General features: G+C 39.2%; 1 protein-coding gene across 20 annotated transcripts in view; it reads right to left on the bottom strand.

Annotated features, from left to right (window-relative positions):
• Window positions 1-10326: 10326 nt before the first annotated feature.
• The window catches only part of NRXN1 (neurexin 1), a 684323-nt gene continuing 674259 nt past the window's right edge, over window positions 10327-20390 (bottom strand). For 13 of the 20 annotated variants that reach the window (XM_066178062.1, XM_066178063.1, XM_066178065.1 and 10 more), the window contains one exon: window positions 10327-13738. In XM_066178062.1, coding sequence (XP_066034159.1) covers window positions 13431-13738 — 308 coding nt within the window. In that variant the 3' untranslated portion in view covers window positions 10327-13430. The remainder of the gene's footprint in view (window positions 13739-20390) is intronic. The other 7 variants (XM_066178082.1, XM_066178076.1, XM_066178077.1 and 4 more) reach the window with 1 other exon arrangement.

The following is a 20390-nucleotide window of genomic DNA, read 5'->3' as shown; positions in this document are numbered from 1 at the left end:
AATGTGTTGGCACAATTTTAAAAGTATTTCTGCATCATAGACACTAGCATGGACTGGGCACTAGTAAACAGAACTTACAATCAGCCTTCCTAAAGAGCTCAGATCATAATGGCCTCTGTCACTGTTTGCTTTTGAAAACCGGACTGCATTAAGGTGTCTATATGGGCTCAGGGTTTGAAACAAATCTAATATTTATGGTAAAGGTGCTTTAGCAAGAATAAAGATCCTGTGTCTGTCATAGAGGAAGAGGAATGAAGGGCAGGGAAGAAAAAGGAAGGTGAGATTGCCCTCTTTCTCTTCTGTGTCTGTTATATATATCCTCAAAAGAGGTGGAGAACAAAGCAGAGCAGACCAATTTGGCAGGAAGCAGCAGATCCAAGATGAGGCAGTTTACATTATCTCTTATTTGGAAATTCCTGTCCTTCCCTTAGACATATCCCTTTCTGCTACTGTGAGAATAGTTACCTGCTTAGAGATCTGCCTCAGTCCCTTAACAAGAGATGGGACAAGCCTTTGTGGAACAGTGCAAAACAAAAAGGATTGATCTAATTTCTCCCACCTGTTTTGACTTGAGGGGTTGTAAAGCACTGCAGAAGATTCTTTATAATATAAGGTGCTTTCCTATACCATATTTATCCTGTTAAACTTTTCATCCCACCAAATTTACATGCAGCACATTTATTCCCACCATTTTGGTTGTGATCTTGCAAAAGGACCCAGTTCATTTATAACTTGGTCCTGTCAGTGCTGTCTGTTGCTGTAGTAACACAGTAGTGCTATACACCTTCAGGAATCAGTGCGGCAGAACTGCTGACTTTTCTAATGAGGGAAAAAAAAAAAAGAAGATAAAAGACCCTTTGATTACATCTATCATTCTTTGTGTTGCATTCCTGTAACAATGGAACTTTAAAGTTCCCTCTGAAATAAAAATAAAAAGGAGAAAACAGGACTTTCTCCATTGTGTGAGGTTGAAGGAAGGTCTCAACTTTAAATCCCAGTGACATGGACATATACCGCTGGGTTCAGTTTCATGTTGGTACAGTCGTAAAAATTTGTAATGAAGTCTACAGAGTTATGCTGATATGAAATCTTCTGAGCAAGGCTGGAATTGAGCATCTAGCTTCTATAAAGTTGCACTGCCTGTTATTCCTGTGGGCTAACCTGAAGACACATTCTGGCCCACTCTGACACAGTAACTCTCTACCTCTGCAACGTCTCCAATGTTTGGTGGTAGCCTGGGGTGGATAAAAACCTTTGCTTGCACAGGAGTCTTGTTAACCAAGAACATTCATTCCTGCTTTTGTTTTCTACTGCATACAGTGGAAAACCAGATAACCAAGAAGACACCTATTCCTGAACAGTGCAGATTCAAACATAACATTTAAGTAGCAACTTAAGTATTTGCTATGGTGTGGTTTTCTCTCAACACACCAGCCGGGTTACAATTGTACTTGTATGCACAAGTCGTGTCTGTGCCTGGACAAACACTCGCTAGTACAGGCAGCAAAATCAGACTGAGCAGTGGATGCTGCAGAATTTATAATTCCTTTCCACATTTATCCTTACATGGGTATAGGTATATTAGGAAAATAAATGCTCCTAAACGTATTCAATAATGGCAGTATGCTGGTGAACAAAAGTCAATAGACAGTTATTGAATTTTAACTAGGATAAAAAGCTTAGAAATGACTGTCTTTCCCCCAATTTCATACGTTGCAAATACTGTTATTTTAATGAAAGCCTTGGGCTTTATGGTCTGAGTCATGTACTTGGAGTGCTTGAAATGGGCACCACTGTAGCAACAGAAAAAATGACTGGACAGTATCAATGGGTTCCTTGTTGGCTTTTGTTTTTTTTTATGGGCCTTTTGTGTGAATTTTCCCAGATTATTTTAAAACTCCAGTTAGAATGATTTACCATCCTAATGCTCAATTATTTGAAACCTGTTTGCATCGTGTTGGTTTAGCACATATGGTGGGGAGCAATTAGTGATTTCCCTTTGAACTGACAACCAAAATAGCCAATTGGGTGCAAGGATGCACCTCTGGGTCACACAGCCTTAAAAGCTAGGAGGAAGGCTGGCATCTCTCTCTTCCTTCCGCTCTCACAGGAGGTCAAGGAGGCAGTCCTGGCTCACTCCGTTGGAGGGGGCTGGGACGGCCCGGCCTGCCCGGGCCCGGGCTTTTCACGGGAGTCCCGCCTGGCCCGCTGACTCCCGGGCCGGGGGAGGGGATGGTGTGCCCCCGTCCCGGCCCGGATCGGTTTTTAGCGGCTGTAAAACACTCGCCGCTCCCCTGTGTGGGGGAGCTGGCCCGAGGCCTGGCCGTGGGCCTGGGCCGTTTTCCCCAGCAGGGGGAGGGGAGCCTGCAGCCGCCTCGAGCTGGGCCCACCCGGAATGAGACCGAGGGGTGGGGGCAGGAGGCTTCCATCAGCCGGGCTGCCCTGAGATCCGCCGGCCTGAGTTTTTTCCCATTCCCGCGGCTTTTGAAAATCCTGGCTGCTGTCGCGGCAGAGATCACGTGACCACCGCAGGCCAGGGCAAGCTTTAACTCTTTCCTGCCAGCAGATGGAACTTCCAGAAGCACTGGCTCTCATCGGAGTGACAACAGACAAAGTGATTGAGCATAGAGAAGACTTAGCATAACAGTCAGATGGAGAGAGTGAGAAAAGGATTAATTAGAGGAAGGATGAAGAAATTGCCTGCTGGCTGGACTTTCTTACTTGAGCTATGGAAATTAACTCCATTGGTAGATTGTCCTTTAAATCATGGAAAAATATGCATTTGGGGAGATGATCTGTGGATTTTTGAGGAAAGGCATTTGTGATGGACTGTATGGTCCCATGAGATGCCTGAAGAGAGAGAGAGAGATGAGAAGCTCCTGCACTAGTGAAAGTGAGAAGACATCTCTGTTCCTTGAGATGAAGAATCCTTTGCCTTGAAGTTTCTCATCTTTCAAAGGTGACACCCAGATGCCTGAGTTCCATGACCCATAAGCAACTTGGGAAACTGCTAATGGGAGGAGACCACATGGAAGCAGGTTTCCCCAGGCAGGTGTTTCTGTAAGAGTTCCGACCCACAAGAGAACTTTTTCTAAGTTGTCAGTGGGAAAAAATCCGTGGTAAACAAGAAATCAACTCCTCTCCTGAAGAATTGATGAAAGACTCAATTTAAGTGGTGAAACTGACTGAATGTCACAGGTTTTGTCTCTATATAGTTTGTAGGAAAGTGAACACTTCCAAGGGGAGGAGAAGGGTTTTAAAAGTTTCATTTTCTTTTCTTTTTTTCTTTCCTTACTGTGTGTTAATAAACTGTTTACTTTTAAGTTGAGCCTGTTTCGCCTTTTTCTCCCAAAATCCTATCTCCCAGTTGGCAAACAAAATTCGGCAAACGTGAAACCACCACATAAATGGTGTGTTGGCTGGCAAAGCTCAGATTCGAACCAAAACTACTACATTAATATAAGGGACTGAAAGATGATTATGATTTACCTCAAAATTGATTATAATTTGGTTGTTCTTTCCCAGCATTAGGAAAAAATCAAAGCAGAAAAAAACCCCAAAACCCAAACATACAGGAAAAGCATATACAGTGACATAAGCAATTCTCTGATTCCAGAAATTCCTGGTGAATGACAGTGGGAGTACTAAGGAAATGTGGTTGTTCAATGAAGGAGCTCCAGCTGACTGCATTCAATACGCATCTGAAAGAAGTGAATGAATCAGATTCAAGTGGAGCCCTGGATCACCCTGCAGTAGAGACTGAACACACCCCATAAAAATGAAATTGCTGGTGCTTTGCCATTGCTTCTGGAGGTGCTGTATCTTCTTCCTGTTGCAGAAATGAGAGCTGTGAGAAAAGCTGGACTGCCCCACCTGCTCTGAGCTCAGGGCCACCCTCAGTCCTAGGCTGGTTTAGCTCCCTTCCTAGCAGTCAGACCGGATGTAGCACTGCAGAGTTTTTTAAAACAATTTTGAAAACTGAAGAGTCCTGTTTGTACAGTCCCCTTTTTGTTAGTCTGTGTTACTTATGGCTGCAACTTCAGGACTGCCAAACTAAAAGCAAATTATGAAAGGCCACTAAGGACTGCAAAAGTAAGTCATGTAACCACGCTAGCTTATTGTCCATCTTAAGGAGTCAGATTGATTTTAGGGTCTTTGGATTGGGTTTTCTTCATTCAGTGTTGAGGATATTTGTTCAGGGATGTATTCTCCCTCTCTGTAACACTTTCTAATATACTGATTTATTTTAGGTGCCATGGACTCCCAGAAAGAAGAAAAAGAAGAAATCCCTCCACCCGCTGAAATGAATAGGAATTTTGCCTCAGAGTATGTATTAGTGCCAAGTTCTGCTTTTGAGCCAGGGACTTTGCTGGTGTGCATGTGCAGCAGAGTCTGTGCAATGTATTAGTAATCACTGAAAGTTTTCAGTGAGGAGCAGAACAGCATAAGGTGCAAAGATGTGCTCACATGCAGGTCTGGCAAAGTTGCACCCCCCCCCCCCGACTATTGCCACAACTTCCCTCTCAAGCACAGACTCCTTCACCCAGGACATGTGGTAACTGCCACCAAGAACTAGATGAAAAACAATTCAAATTTATTTTTGAAGTCTCTAAAATTCTAAATTAGCTTAGATGATAGCAAAAGCTCAATGTGTGTAAAAACGAAATTCATATTCCTGTTGCTGAATTGAACTGTTCTCAAATTAAACTGAACTGTTTCTGAAAAAACTTATGTTAACAGAGAATGTTTCTTTCTATAATTATCAATCAACTTTTGGCAAAATGTAATAGTAAAAATAGACTTCTCAAGATGTTTTTTAGAACTTAGGCAAAACTTATTAGCAGCTACTTAGAAACAAATATGGCCATTTACAAAAACTCAGATTTAAAAATCTTTTAGCATCAGTCTATATTGTCAGTCTTTGATGCCTAATAGTGAGAAATCTAAAAGAATTAATGATGACTATTCAGAATACTCAAATAAAATGTTCATAATAATATGCAGTGTGCCAGGGGGAAGTGCAATCACTCTGTAGTTAAAAGCAGCAATGAAGTCTCAATCTTAATGGAAATGGCAGCTTTCCTGTCTGCAGAAGTTACAAGAAAAGATCTCAAAATGTAGCCCAATCTCTTGTGGTTTCCCATGATATTTTTAATACTAACTACATTGGGAAATGTATTGCAATTAATTCCCATAAAAGAAATGAATTTATTTTGGTGAGAACTGTGTTAGAGAAGACTGTCAAAACTTTGTTTAAAAGCAGATCTCTCTTGAAAAATCTGGATGTAGAGTTTGCAAAAGACAGGATTTGTTCAGTGTGGTTCCTTCTCTGAGCTGTGGCTGAATCCATTTCTGCCCCAGCCGTTTCTCCCAGATCACCTACTCCACCAGCTTCAGGTCTGCTTCCACAACACTTCTACAAGTTACAGTTGCATGATTGCTGATCTCAGTGTAGGTGACAGGGCTCCCTCAAACAGTGCCCGCCTAAAAATATTTCCATATTTATCTCCACCTATTCAAAGGAAACAGGCCTTATTAAACTGTTATTTCTTTAGGTTTGAAGAAAAGGGTTGAGGGGATGCTACGTAGCACTGTGGTGGTTAAAGAGGAAGACGAGGGCCAGAATTAAAGACACTGAGTCTTGTGAAAATACAAGGGAGCCCTTTATGTCTAACAGCAATTGTCATTTGGGGCTGCCTACTAAAAATACCCTTCTTTTCTTGAAGTGAGTTGTTCCAAGCAAACTCAAATATACCAATACCCAAAGGATGTTTTCAACACCAAAGTTTTATTTAAGATCGGGTACAGTTCTGAAGCAACTCAACTGTTCCCACTCCCTACAATTAACTTCACAGAGCACTGCACAAAGGACTGGACACTTTGCAGATTAAATTAACTCTGTGAACAAACTTAAGCACTAATTGACACTCAGTTTGTGTGACCAGGCTACAATTGGTTCAAAGAAAATCCTGAAATATAACACAGACATCAGATCCACAGCATCAGCTACCATGACCTACAAATTTATTCTTACTGAGCTCTGCTTGCTAGTGCAGATGTACTCTAACCTGTGAGTCAAATCCATTCCTGGACAAAGCTCTTAAAATAGATGAGAAACTGCTATAGATGATGACTGTTATACCTGTACTATCAACATTTTGAAAGACTTCCCTAAAAAGAGCCTGAAGACAGGTATAAATGAGCTCCCAAACAAATTTAGCCTTCAGGAAAACTGAGCACAAACTTGTCTTTCCCAAGCACCATCCAGCAACACACCAAGACATAAATTAATTACCTGAAATTCCTCTGCTTGTTATATGGAGATTGGCTGGTAAGCATGAGACAAACCCTACTTGCTTTCTTGTAGTTTTTTTTTCTTCATTTTTCTCACAGGATTATGTTCTTTTCCTGCACCCTGGACCAGCCCATAAATCAAATATAAATCACTAAATATCCATCTCTGTATTGGTTGCCAGCAATCCTGAATCTAAAGGAAAATCTTTGTACAACTAGCTCACAAGTAGAGTGAAGGGTCTGGTAACAGTGGGCTCTGTGCTTGCTAGCAAGACAACCCTTCTGCCAGGTGGGATGATGTAACAAGCCTGCTCCCTTGTCCAGATGTAATCAGCAAGGAATTAAACCACCTGAAAGGCTGATTAGACGACAGTGGCAGATGGGGTAGGATTTCCCAGAGGTGTCTGTTTGCATTATCATTTTCTTTAAGATTTTTACATCTTGTGCTGAACCGTGTCTCTGTCCCTATGCTTTAATAAATCATGTAGCTGGATCACATCCTGAGTCAATTTTCTGGTTCAAACCTTTGAGATCTGGTGTTCTAGATAGTTAGGGATCCCATATTGTTGTGAGGTGAGTTTAATGCCTGTAGGAGGTTTTCCCTCTGCCTGGTCTCCTTCCCCAGGCACAGGAGGCCTGAGCTTCTCTCTAGTGTGAAGCACAGGCATGGAAACTGCTAAAGGAACAGCAAAGTAACTCCTAATGAAAATCCTGAACTCCCTATACAATGACCTCTTTGAGAAGCACTTTTTTTTTTCCTTTGAAGCATTTGGTAACTAAGGAAAACTGTTCGTTCTCTAGCTTTGCCAAGCAATGAGCCCTGGGGCAAGTTCCCCAAGCAGTCCTGGTTGTGAGACCCTCACGGCTGAAATTCACCCCCGTTTCTGTAGCCAGACCAGGGCAGCTCCTGTAGCTCTCATGTCCTGCCCTCCTCACACCTGCCCATCCTGAGGGGGTCCTGAGGCCAAGGCACTCCTGAACAGAGTGGAGGTTTCTCACCTGGACCTGCAGCCATGGTTTCTCATTAGGATGATGCTGGCTGTGGTGGGACATGTTTTGGGAGCCATTCAGGGTGTTCCACAAAGCAAGCTGCTGTACTATTCCTAGAAAATGTATTTCAATTGCAAAGGGAAAAGGGAGGATTTCTGGAAACAGCTGATCATCTGTCGTGCAGCAGGTGGTTGTGTGAAGCCTGCCCAGTCCCCCAGCTTGGAAAACACCTGCACATCAATCTGGCCCCTGGTCCTGAAAAAGCCAATGCAGCCCCACATCTCTGTTCTGTCAGCTGCATACTATAATAGAAGTATTTTGCTGTTTATCATCCAATAAATGCTTACTGGCTTGTAGTTGGACTCACTCATAAGAGTCCAGCCAGTGTGCCAACAGTTAATTTTAGCTGCCCATATTCCATTTCCCTGTATTATTTGCTTGCAGCCAGACTGACACGTTCACATTTTGATAGCCTTGCTGTTGGTCCCTGTGCTTGCTGACAAACGAGCTCATGCCTTTGTTGTTTACCAAAAGGATGTTTTTGAGGATTACTGACCTGAATTTCTAAATCCCTCAAGTGTATGCCAGCATGAAATTACTGTTCTTAAAGGCAATTTACTCACTGAAAATCCCACATCCTTTGAAATCACTCTACCCCTTATGTCACCTTCCTTCTTCTTTAAAACACCCTCAAGTGTCTACCACAACCAAGCCCAACTGGAGGAGCAATGTCATATGGAAATCTGTTTGTTCTGAACACAGTGGTCTAAAGCTTCCTTATGAGGGGAACCAGAGGGGTAGACACTGATCTCCTGCTGACCAGAGACAGGATCCAAGGGAATGGCATGAAGTTGTGCCAGGGGAAGTTTAGGTTGGATATCAGGAAAAGATTTTTCTCCAAGAGGGTGGTTGGGCACTGAGCAGGCTTCCCAGGGCAGTGGTCACAGCACCAAGCCTGACAGAGTTCCAGAAGCGTTTGGACAACAATCTCAGGCACATGGTGTGACCCTTGGGGTGTTCTGTGCAAGGCCAGGAGCTGGACTCGATGGTCCTGATGGGCCCTTTTCAACTCAGCTTAATCTATGACTCTGTGAAATGAAGGTATTTGTGCAGTAGTGAGTGGCTGAGAAAGAAAGGGGCCAGACTTTCTTTTACAGAAGTTAGAGCTGGTGGCTGAAGTCTGTCTAAGACCTTCAGTAGGAAGAAGCCTCCAAAGTAAGTGGGTAAAGGGACTGGTTGAGTTCTGGTCCTCTGTCTGCCAAAAGTGAGCTCATCTGTATCTTATCTGCAATTTTCATTTCAAAGCTTAACTGTGGGGGATGCTTCTGGTTTCATGAGGAGCAGTGACCAACCAAGTCAAGCAGGTTGACTGGCAGGCAAGCAGTTTTATCACTCCCAAGCATTTATCAATTTATAAATTGAATTAAATGCAGTGTGGATTTCTTTCTCCCCACTCCCATGAGAGCCAGAAACATTGTAACACTGAAACACCTACAGACTTTTTTAAAGTGGGAGCTTTAAAATACACCAAATAGGCTGCATTCCAAATGAAATTATACTGACAGGAGTGCCTGCCTGGCCCAGCACAATAGTTCTTAGCACCTCTAAACAGGCCTGTACTGAACTTAAAAGCAAATTTCTGTAATCAAAGTGAAAATCAGACCCAGAACCCCAATTTAAAACTGTCTCATTGAATATAAAAAAGTCACATAGGAGGAATTAACAAACACAGTTGCCATTTACAGCCGATGTGTGCTTTATTTCTCTTGTTCTCAGTCATATTTGGGGGCGTTGTTTAGTTTTTTTCTCTTTTTCATCATCTTGTGAAGGATTTTAGCTGCTTGACCACAGTGATAATTGATGATGAAGGCCACCACTTATAGTGGCCAGATATTGATGAATGATGCAGGTAGTGAGAGGCCATTAGGATTTTGGTAAAAGGGAGAGCACAGTATAGATGTTAAAAAAAAAAAAAAAAAAGAAAAAAGGGTACAAATATATTGTAGAATTTAAAAATTTATAACTAAATGTGAGTTGGTTTTGGTTTTGGGTTTTCTTTGTAGTAGTAGTAGTAGAAGAACAAAAATCACTACTATTATAGCTCCTTCAAATGTGTATAAAGCATTTTCCTAAATGGAATATTCAGTATTTATTTAAGCACATTCACAAGACCTAATCTCAGTGTAAAGCAGTTTAGAACTTTCAAAGTGTTTTATACCAATGGAAGATAGGCACTGTTTTTCTCCAGATATTCCTGAGCTTAAATAATCTAAAATACTTCAGTCTATACGTAATTAAGCAGATGAATAAATCTCATTGAAGTCAAAAAGCTGCTGATGTGATTTAAGATGATAGAAAATTAAATTCTATTTGGAGCTTAGATCCAAAAGCTTAATGCCAGCCCCATTCAGCAGTACATTTAGGAAAGTTTAGACACTCGCTTAAATCAATAGGATTAGATGTTTGCTTGAAGTTGCCCATGAATTTAAATGCCCCGCTAAGTAGGAAGCCACTTATGTAATGGATTAGCTCCGGTTGAAATTTTATAATTGTTATCTAGAAATGTTTTTAAAGATCTGAAATACATTCAATTTCCCATTAATTTTTAAATCATTTTCTAGACAAGAGAAAATGTTTTCCCTTTTAACAAATGTTTTAACTTTTTATCCTGTTACCTTACCCTCCTCCACCTCATTTCCACTACAGAAATCAAGAACTGGCAAAAAGGGGAGTTCCATTTTTCATACGGACGGGGAAGAGACCATCAAATTTTAATTTTTTGATTAAAACGAAATACTAGAAAATTTCAAATTAAGCAAATCTGTGAAAAACCAATTAATTGATATCATTAGTACTTTTCTAACTGGGCCAGTTGAGTGCAAGACTTGTAGAAGGCTTTCACTGAAGTGTACAAAGAGCTCTGAGGTCACTTTTTCCTAGCATGAATATCTATAACTTCATATCACTTTACCAATTTTTTTTCACAGCCTCAAGATGAACAGATACTCACAGTCTAAGAGCAAGAGAAGAAGCAAGCCAGCATTTGTATTAAGAAACATTTTTATTAACAAAACAGTAAATTCCACTTGCTTAGCATTTCCAATAATGAATAAATTGGCCTTGCAACAAATAAAAAAATTGTAAATATCTATCACAGAAAGCACTATAAGGTTAGGGGCATTGGGCCTCTCTTTGATGTCTTAGGGTTGAAAGTTTCACACGTTGTTTAGTGTTTTGTTAAAAAAGGCAACACAATACAGTCATAGAAATGAAGCCATCTCAGTCAAACAAATTAGGTTATTATAGAGAAAGGATCCAATTTTATGTTAGGTAGTTGGTTTCTGTCTGTTTGTTGTTGTTGCTGCTTTTAAACAGAAAGAAATTTTAAATCCACTTGCTGGCATTTCTGATACATCCATAATTTTTTTTTTGTTAAATTATGAAATTAAGAGGAAAAAGGAGAACCTTCAGAAACAGTGTTAAAATCATGTTTTCTCATTTTAAAAATAGGAGATCCTTTTTTTTGTTTTCTCTTGATGTATGGATTTAGTTGAAGATTGATCTACCAAACTGCCTGGAAGTTGGCCTAACAATGCTATTTCATTAATTTAATCAATACCAAGCAGAAAAGACCATTTCATCTCCCCCAAATCGCATTCTGTCATGTCCAGTCTCCTGTCAACATATTATTCTTGTTCTTCTAGGTATCTTCAAGCACTGAAATCTGAACACCACCTGGCTTTCAACTTCTTTCCGCCCTCCAGCTGAAATCTCTTGCTTCCAGCAGTGACCTCCAGTCACCCTTGCCCCTGCCATTCCCTGAGTACAGCTGTCTTGGTAAAGGTGGGAGAAGTTATGAGTGCCACAGGTGAACAACAGAAATGAACATCAGATGGATTTTGTGGTTTTTGTTTTTTTTTTTGGTTTTTTTTAATTTTTGCGTAAATGCTAATGAAAATAAAAAGTCATTTCACAAATGCAACATGGCACACCTTGATGTGGTTGGCAAACTTCAAGAGAGGTGTTTTCATGTCAGCTACATGTATTTTTAAAGTGCTCTGACTCCCAGATAGATAGCTGTACCAGTTCCCGACTTTTTTTCATCAGCTACAGTGAGTAACACACAACAAACCGTTTTGTGTCTGCTGTTTAAAGCTAATTTTAAATTTCTCCTTCCTGTCTGTAAAGTGTGAATATCTATATCCCTCTCAGGAGGCCTTCTGATGATTTGGTCGATTTCTATTGAACTACCCTCTTTCTGTCCAATGTATTCCCTTTGAACTTCTGTGTAAATAAAATGTTATGTTATGATTTATTGCTAATGAAATATTACTAGAAAAAAATTTCAAACTTAATGTGTAAATTACAGCATTACATTTCATGTGTTTAACTAATATGCATTAATGTTTTATATATGCAAGATAAGCTGTGTCACTTTAAAACATAATGAACTTATATCTGTCTGGTTATGTTGTCTTGCAATACTACACAATCAACTTAGTTAAAAAATACTTTTTCATATGTCAAAATGCCCACCATTGAAAAATACTATCGTGCACCTCAAGAGTATTTCCTTTTTGGAGAAAGGGATAAATTCTGCAATAGAATCAGCCTGGATAATTACAATGGGTTTTTTTAGATTTTTAGCAACCAGTGCTTTAGTAGCTGTTCTTCATATGAATGCCAGATAAACACTATATGATACTTCCTAAGATTCTCAAGAAACTCATCATTCTTGTAATTTCTAAGAACAAGGTTTCTGTAAGGCAAACCATGCTCTCCAATAGTGAAGCTTTGACTGGAAGCCAAAGGCCAGTTTAAGTCACTAAATATTTAGCTAAATAATGAATGTATATTTCTAGGAAAATTGGCCATTCTGATCAACTTCATTGATGCATATCAGGAGCAAGAGATGGGGATAGGAGGGAGAAGACAAATTACAGTAGAGATATATTTTTGCTTTCTATTCCACTTCTTTCATACAAACTACTGAAACTTAATTGCAACATAATAGAGCTGTACAGGTAAGAAAAAAATTAGCTGACTCTTATATACATTCATACACATCCCCCTTTGTATAACCACTACACTGTAAATTAAAAATAAAAAAAAAAAAGGGGAAAAAGTCTGGGACAATTTATAATGGCTGCAAAAAAACTGAAGAATGTCTGTTGCTCCAGATGTCATAAAACTCTCTATACCTAGCAACACTTATAACATTGAGTTTACCAAAAATGGCTGAAGAGCAGATATAGTTTGCATTTTCTATACAACAGGCTATAAAACATCACTTATCACAGTCCAGAAAGCACATATAGATGTGTTTTTATATAAACATATGTAATAACATATTAAGCGTGCATGAAAATTTCCCAATGATTGCATCTATGCCCTCTTGTTTCTCTTTTTTCTTTTCCTTTTTTTTTTTTTTTTTTTTTTTTTTTTTTTTTTTTTTGTGGAAATGTGCCTTATATTCCAGATTTTTGTTTTTGTTTTTGAAAATAAGGCCTCCGTACTATTTTCCTCACAACCAGAAAGGGGCTTTTTGAAAGTATTTCTACATAAGTCTTCAGAAAAGCCAGCACTTTGTTTCAAAATGCAAGTTTCCAATCACTGCTTCACTGCACCAGACGGCAAACTCTTTATGTTTGCTTGTTGAGTCACCATATATAATGACAGTCTTTTCTGACAATAAGACTAACTTACTTCTCAAGAAAGCGCTAGCACTTTGGCTAAATCCAGAATCATAGGTAGCTTCTTTTTTCTTTTTTTTTTCCTGTTTTGTTTTTTTTTTAAATTTGATTTTTTTTTCATATTGTGCCTCGATGTTGTAGTAATACTCCTTGCTTTATGAATGCGTGGTGTCATCATTGTCTTTCAGAAACGTTCCAGCAACATAAAGACAGGCAGAGTAAATGAAAACACTGTGGATGTTAGGGAATTTATCAGCTCCTGTTTCTGAAAAACAAGAGCATGAAATGCTTGTTTTTAAAAACAGTCTTTCCTTTCTGATCGCATTCCCTGTCTTTTTTGTTTGTTTGTTTGTTTTTGAATGTGCTTCATAAAAAGTAAAGTAAATAAGTTTGTATTATGTCTCAGATAAAATGAAGACTATTTCTATACAAGCGTTCGTTTAGATGTTGAGATCAGACATAGTACTCCTTATCCTTATTTTTCTTGTTTTTGTTGGAACTTTTAGCGCTGTTGGGCTGTTTCTCCTTGATCACAGCCCCGTTGGATTGTGCTGAGTTACTGATGTAGTTTCGGCTCTCATCCACGTGGTAGGATCCCTCGTCTCGATTCCTGTACTTGTACATGGCATACAGGAGGATGAGGATGCACAGCGCCGCCGCCGCCACAATCCCAACCACCATGCCCGTCGTGCTGCTGGATTCACGGATCACCTCGGACGAGCCGGGGTACTCCCGTCCTCCTCCTGCCCTGGTGGGGTTTGCTGTGGGTAGATAAGAAAGGAGAGGTTATCTTTGAGTTTGCGCATTGAATAGTCAGTCACGCCTGCTGCTGCCATCATGTGTCCTTCTAGCTGCACCCACTGGGCCAGGACAGCCCAGCGATGTACAACCCCCTCTACCAGTCCAAAACCAGTTGGGATTCCAGCCCATCCCTTTTTCAGGCTTTTAAACAAGGTAAAGGACAGCAAGGAATGTCCAGTTCTAGCCTTCAAAGGTATAATTTGTCCCAGTGTGTTATTAAGCAAATAATGCCTAAATAATCTGAAATAACAGGCGTGCCACTATTTAAAGGCAGGGGCACGAACATCTGAGAGGAAAGGATTTCCCTCTCTCTCCCGCCCTCTCTTCCTCTCTTTCTGTAAGGAACAAAAAGTGACACCATACTATTTATTGAGAAGGCAGTGACAATAAGACAGAATGGAAGGAAAAAAAGAAGAAAATGGCTGATAGCAGCCAATAAATTCACTACAAATAAAGTATCCTCAGCTCTCCTGTACACTTCCCTCACCAAGCTTCTCAGTTTCTCCTTTCCTTCTAATACTTTCTTTTCTTTCTTAAAATTAATAATATTTACTTTTAGTACTTTAAGAGACCTATCCAACCCTACCTTATATTTTCTAATTTATATTCTTTGAATATGGCTACACTTCAGAGCACTTTTTCACTCAACTTCTCCCATTCCCTCTTTTCTTCATTGATGCCATTATCAGATGTTCCTTCAAGAATTGCTTTCTGCCCCAAGAAAACCTCTCAAATTGCACAGAGCAAGGACTCAGCCTCCTAAGAACCCACCTCTGAGGCCAGACTCTGGTCTTTTCAGCTGTGATATGAATAGAACTGACCTATGTTTTTACACTGGAAAATCTTCTTGATAGGAACTATCATGTTGTCTGGCATATTTTGTCCCCTTGCACAGCCATGATGAATGAAACCCTAATTCCAGGAGGAATTTCTGGTTTAAATGCTCAGAGCATGCCCAATGCTTTTATGTTTTCCATGATCTCCTTTCTTTGCTGAATTTTGCAGCAGGAGGGGAGTCAGATCCTTGTATAGAATCACTTAAAGTGGTGATAGCTGAGAGGGATCCTCTCTAAACTAACAAGTGTCATAAACAAAAATGAAGCGATCTGGATTTATTCCTCTGATTATACCAAACTTCTGGGAGGCTGTGTATCCTCAGCACTAACAGCCTTGGCTGAGCTCGGGAGAGCCAGGCTGGCTTAGAGAAACTGCATTTTAAATCATTATGCATGGCTAAAAATTCAATCAGTAAAATATAAATGCTAACTAAAAGTATTAAACGCTAGTTTTACAATATATTCGCAATGTTAACTTTATCAGGGTGTGCTACAGGTAGCATTGAACTGAAGTGTGTTAGAAAAGTGTCTTGCTCAAAGTCCACAATAGCACACTATGTTCCATAGTCACTTTTTTAAGCACTGTAAAGGTATAATAGGAAGATGATGATTTTAAGGATGCTACATTAAAGGTAATGCCAGCCAAACTATCAACACTGGTCAAAAAACTGCAACAACTTCAGACAACCAGAATTGAAAGCAGCTACAGACACCGATAATTTGCCTATGAATAATAAAACATAGCAAAAAGCCAAAACTCCCCAGAAGAATAAGTTCCTTCTCCACCCTGGTATTACTCATCATTTATTTGTTGGTGATTTGTGTTCTTACTGCTGAAACACCTATTCCTAGCAGTTATTTCAAACAGGTTTAAAGAAGCTGACATTTTGTTCAGCAGAAAGAACAGAGGCAAAACTGTAAGAGTCAAAAAAACTCATATAAAATAGTATTTTAATTTTTTGTATCCTTCTGAAAGTTCTTACTTACTATGAGTTGGTGCAATTGGTACTTTCTAAAGCTACACAAGAAAACTTGAAGGTTTTAAGATGTTTTTGTCACTTCAGGGCCGATGCCACCCCACTAAAAAAGGTGCCCTGTTCCAAACTAGTCAGTGACTGGTTTAGATCCTGTTTGTTCATTGTAGCTATTGTAGAAAATGGAAATTCTTTTACACCTAGGGTGTAATTTACTGTTTTACAAGAGACAATGCACTGTGTGCAGAACAAAGACTGAGTATTTCCATAGTGAATGAAAATGAGACAGAGTCTTATCTTACTGTATGTGATTTCAGGAAATTAATTTCTGTCTGAGAAATAATAGAAGCCACTGAATACACTGTCAGTACCTGATGGATTAACAGCTGCTCTTTCTCTTTAAGATACATACATTTGGGCCAAATACTGTCAACTAACTTTACAATTAATGTCTACTAAATGACACTTAACAGCTTGCTCAGAGGAAAACATTCTAATATTGCAACCTAAAAGAAACATTTAAGGTATATTTTTCATTGTTACCTAAATTCCTGCCTCTCACCTGATGTCTTCCTTTTATTTTAAGAACATTTTCACAATTATCTCATTTAACCCATCTGTCTGAGAAATATTCAACCACTATAATGATGTTATTTAAACTTATAGCATTTCGAAGCAACTGTTGTTGCATTTGTTTAGATTTCTGGAAAAGGAGCAGTTCAGCCTGGAAAAGGACTTGCTAGTTTTGTTCCGTTTACATTAAAATATGCTTTTATTTTTATTTAGAGAGCAGGGCCTCTCCAGACAAAGGAAGGAAGAGGAAATATAAAAGTTTTACTAAGTATATGGATTTGTCTGTGAGCACTTTAGATAGGAACAGCTGATGGAGTACACACCAAAGCAAGAGTCCTATTCTGAGATACGGAGGAAAGGACCACTGGAAAAAAGCCAGCCTTAATTTCTTCTGAAATCTATATAGATAAATAAATCCACATCCATAAAACTGCTGAAACAGCTGCCTTCTATTTAAGCAGGACCATTGTTTGACTAATACTGGAGTCAATTCCAAGGGGAATTTACCTGTATTTTATTCCCCTGCAAGGCAGGAACTGTTGTTGGATGGGATGGCAGATAATCTCAGAGGAGAGCAAATGAAGATTATAATTTCACAGAAATCATGCTCTTTGCTTCCCAACTTTCCATCTTTGGGAAACACTGGTTCCAGTTTTCTTCCTGGCATCTTGGTAGCTGGACTAGGCAGAGCCACTGGCTCCTGGCACAGCAGCAGAGGTGTGTCTGCAGGTAACCTTGTCTGCTACTCAGCTGCAGTCACTCTTAGTGTCTGCACCATAAAAAAGAGATTAACTTCATCCTAGACATCTTACTATAAATGAGAACTGAAATACCTTATTGGAGTATGTTAAGATTAAATGACATAAAATATTACTCTGATTTTTAAGAGTAAAAAGTTGTCTCAAAAATATACCCAAAAACCAAACCCTGAAACCATCTATTTATTAAAACAATAAACTGAGGTTGGTTTGATCAGGAACAAGAAAAAATCATAAATGCACTAAATATGCTTGAATCTCGCCATAGTAGTGAGAGAAAATGATTGTCATCTTGTCATGCAGGGATTCCTTCTTAAAGCAACTTTTCTGATGCACAGCTCTTCCTCTCAACAGCACAAAATCAGCATTTTAGTACTGCCTCAAAGACCATCTTAGGAGAAACTGAGTTCTGAAAGCCTCCTCCAGCACTTTTGAAAAACTTTACATGAAATAATAGCAATTGAGCATAGTTTTACATCATGTAATAATGGATTAGAAAGTTATTATTCTTGACTGTACTTGTAAGTGGTTTAAAATATAGAGGAAAAAAATCTCACTATTTTCAGTGCCCAGTTTTCATTAATACTATGAAAAGAAAATTGGAATTGCAGATTCCCATGGTGTTTGTGAATTGAAATTAGCAGACTGAAAAACAAAGCAAAAAAAAAAAAAAAAAAAGACAGAAGGACCCCAAACCTGTTTTCTTTACATTTATGCCTTCCCACAAATTGAATAGGAAATTACTCACAAGACAGAAATGTTTAACTACTGCATTTGCAATGGAGCGTGAAGGCAATTATTTACGGGACACATATTAATTTTCACTCTGTGTGCTATCATTGTAGACCTGTTTGTGGTCGATTTTCTGCAGCATTGTTGGATTCTGGTGAACTGGTTTCTGAGCTTGCTGCAATTTCAGCACCTCTTTACAATGAATACCTATGAAAAACAAACCCCCGCACTTCTTCTGCAGAGCTGGGGTAGATGCAGCCCAGCTTCAAAACCAATATGAAGGTCTGCTGTAGACTTGTGTTTAAAGGAAAATGTTTAAGGCATCTGCTCTAGTCTTTGGTGTGCAAACCCAGGATATAATGCATTAAAATACCTCTAAAGTGACATCAACTAACTTAGCTTGTTATAAAAATAGTCTAGCAGTGGAACAGCATCCATGGCTAAAAAGGTTGCTTTGCTAAGAAGCTGAACATTCTCTCTGCACTGAATAGAGTGCTTATTTCCAAGTGTAATGATTTGTCGTATATTGACTTTGAAATATTTACAAATCCTACCAACTCCTTGCAGGTTTTGCAAGTAACTTTTTTTTCCCCTGTGGTTGAGAGGTGGAAGGTTGTTTTCTCAACCTTTTGAAATATCATCATAAGTCTAAAGGGAGATAGGTTAGTTGGTTGTACAGTGTCAGTTGATGGAGCATACCAAATCAATGGGGTTTAGGAGTTATTATGTTTTTCAGAGCTGAGGGGAATATGTCACAGTTTTCTAAGAAGCTTTTGTGAAAATATTTTCCACAAAAGTAAATTTAATTTTAGCCAAAATGGAGAACAAATGGTAAACCAACATACCACTTAATGTTTTTAGCCGCCTTCATCCCTGTGGTCTTATGCTTTTTATTAGTATATTTTAACATTTCAGTTGCATTGCTTCTCTTTTAGTATTCCTTCCCTCCAAACAAGGATTCTTTCTCCTTTTATCAGTTCAGGTGTCGTACCTCTCCCCACTTCTACATTTGTCATGTGTCCTGCTTTTTACTACATAAAGTAATTTTCCTTGCACGTTCTGAGAAATGTTTGGTAATTTGGTACTTTCAGAAGTGTTGACTGACTGGCAGAATCAGTAGTTAGTCTATATTGTAAATTGAGGTATTCCTAAGTGGGGGGTAAAAAAAAAAAAAGCTTTTGCAAATAACATAACATAGGAAAGACAAAACAGAAATATTATACTACTGACAGCATGTTTTCAAGCTACAGCTAAGCTGCTGCAATTGTGGGCCACCAGTCCAGGCAGCTAAACTGGGATCATTTTCTCGGTGAGCTGCCTGCCACTCTTGCTCCCTGAAGACTCAGTGCTAAAGTAAGAAAAGATCAGGGGCACTGGAAACATAAATTTTTGGTGGCAGCTAACTGTAAGATTGGCTGCATTGAACCAAAATTGTGATATTTGGGCTCCACTGACTTCAGGAAAAGTTTTGCTACGAGCTTTGCTAGATCAAGGTTTCACTGCTTGCTATTTTTAGCATTGTCATCTCATTAAAAAATAAGGCAAAAAATTTCCAAACCTCCTTATCTAGGAACCAGTTTTCAGCAGAATACCAAAATGTAATTGTAAAGCGTGAGGAATCTGCTGGCTTGGCCTGCAGAGCATGGAATGATTCTTGCTCATGAAACGAGTTGGAGGTGCAGACACCCACATTCATCTCACAACTGTGGGTGATTCCCTGATTTTCCTCCTTCACTAAGCAGCTACTACATGAAGAGATAAATGTCTGTGCCACAAACATTATATATATATGGCTTGAATTTTGAAGCCAAAAGCACCCCTCATTCAATTTGTTCCAAATACTGTCATCAAGTCAGACCCATTACTGACAAAGTTGATAATATGCCTGGGAGAAGAATGGGCCAGGCTTTCAAGACATCCAGAATATACTTGCACACACACTGGGAGTGCAGCTGCTATAAATACTGAACTACTCCTGCTACCCAAAGGCTCAGATTCAACAGCTCCACTTGTTCAGCCTGAATCCTATTGCTGCCTAAACCATATATGCTTCTCTGGGAGTGGGAAGAGAAAGACAAATGGAATTCAGGATGGATATAAGTTAGATTTGATGTAATTAATGTTCTTTTTCTTCTGATAAAATTATTAAAATTAATAAGACTGCCTTGTTTTTCTTTTCTTCTCTCATCATAGTCTATAAAACAATTCTGGTGTCTCTGATGTTGGCATAAGGGAAAAAAGTTTGAGATATCTATAAAGCTTTGTTTCATTTCAGAATATAATTCTTGTATTCTCACTTCTTTCATCTTTCATTTGTCCCTTTTCTGAAACTTTTAAAAGGGTACATTCACAACATACGATGTATTCTAGATCTGAATTTACTGTTTCAGCCAGCTCACATTTAAACCATCAAAGTCCCAGATCTAGACTGTAGCTCTTAACCTCAGGAGAAGTGCTGGTTTTGAAACCTATATAGAATAGCATGTCAACACAGCAGAACAAGGTCTCATTCAGTTCTTTATAGTCAGAAGGAGATAGCCTAAGGTTGGACTATTTCAGGTACATGCGCCCTCATTATAGGTTACTTTTGCCTTGAATTTTTCCTGTTTCCATTTATGAGCAACATCCTTGGAGAATACCTAGTTCTCAAACTTGTCAGCATTCACCTGCCACTTTGCAGGCTGTCAAATTACATGTCTCACACACTGCAATACCCCAGTGCTTCTGCCCAGGTTTAAA

The sequence above is a fragment of the Chamaea fasciata genome, unplaced genomic scaffold, assembly GCF_029207755.1.
Source record: "Chamaea fasciata isolate MVZ Bird 193981 ecotype frontalis unplaced genomic scaffold, bChaFas1.0.hap1 SCAF_3, whole genome shotgun sequence".
In the NCBI taxonomy this organism is placed as follows: domain Eukaryota; kingdom Metazoa; phylum Chordata; class Aves; order Passeriformes; family Sylviidae; genus Chamaea; species Chamaea fasciata.
This window is presented reverse-complemented; position numbering and strand designations above follow the sequence as displayed.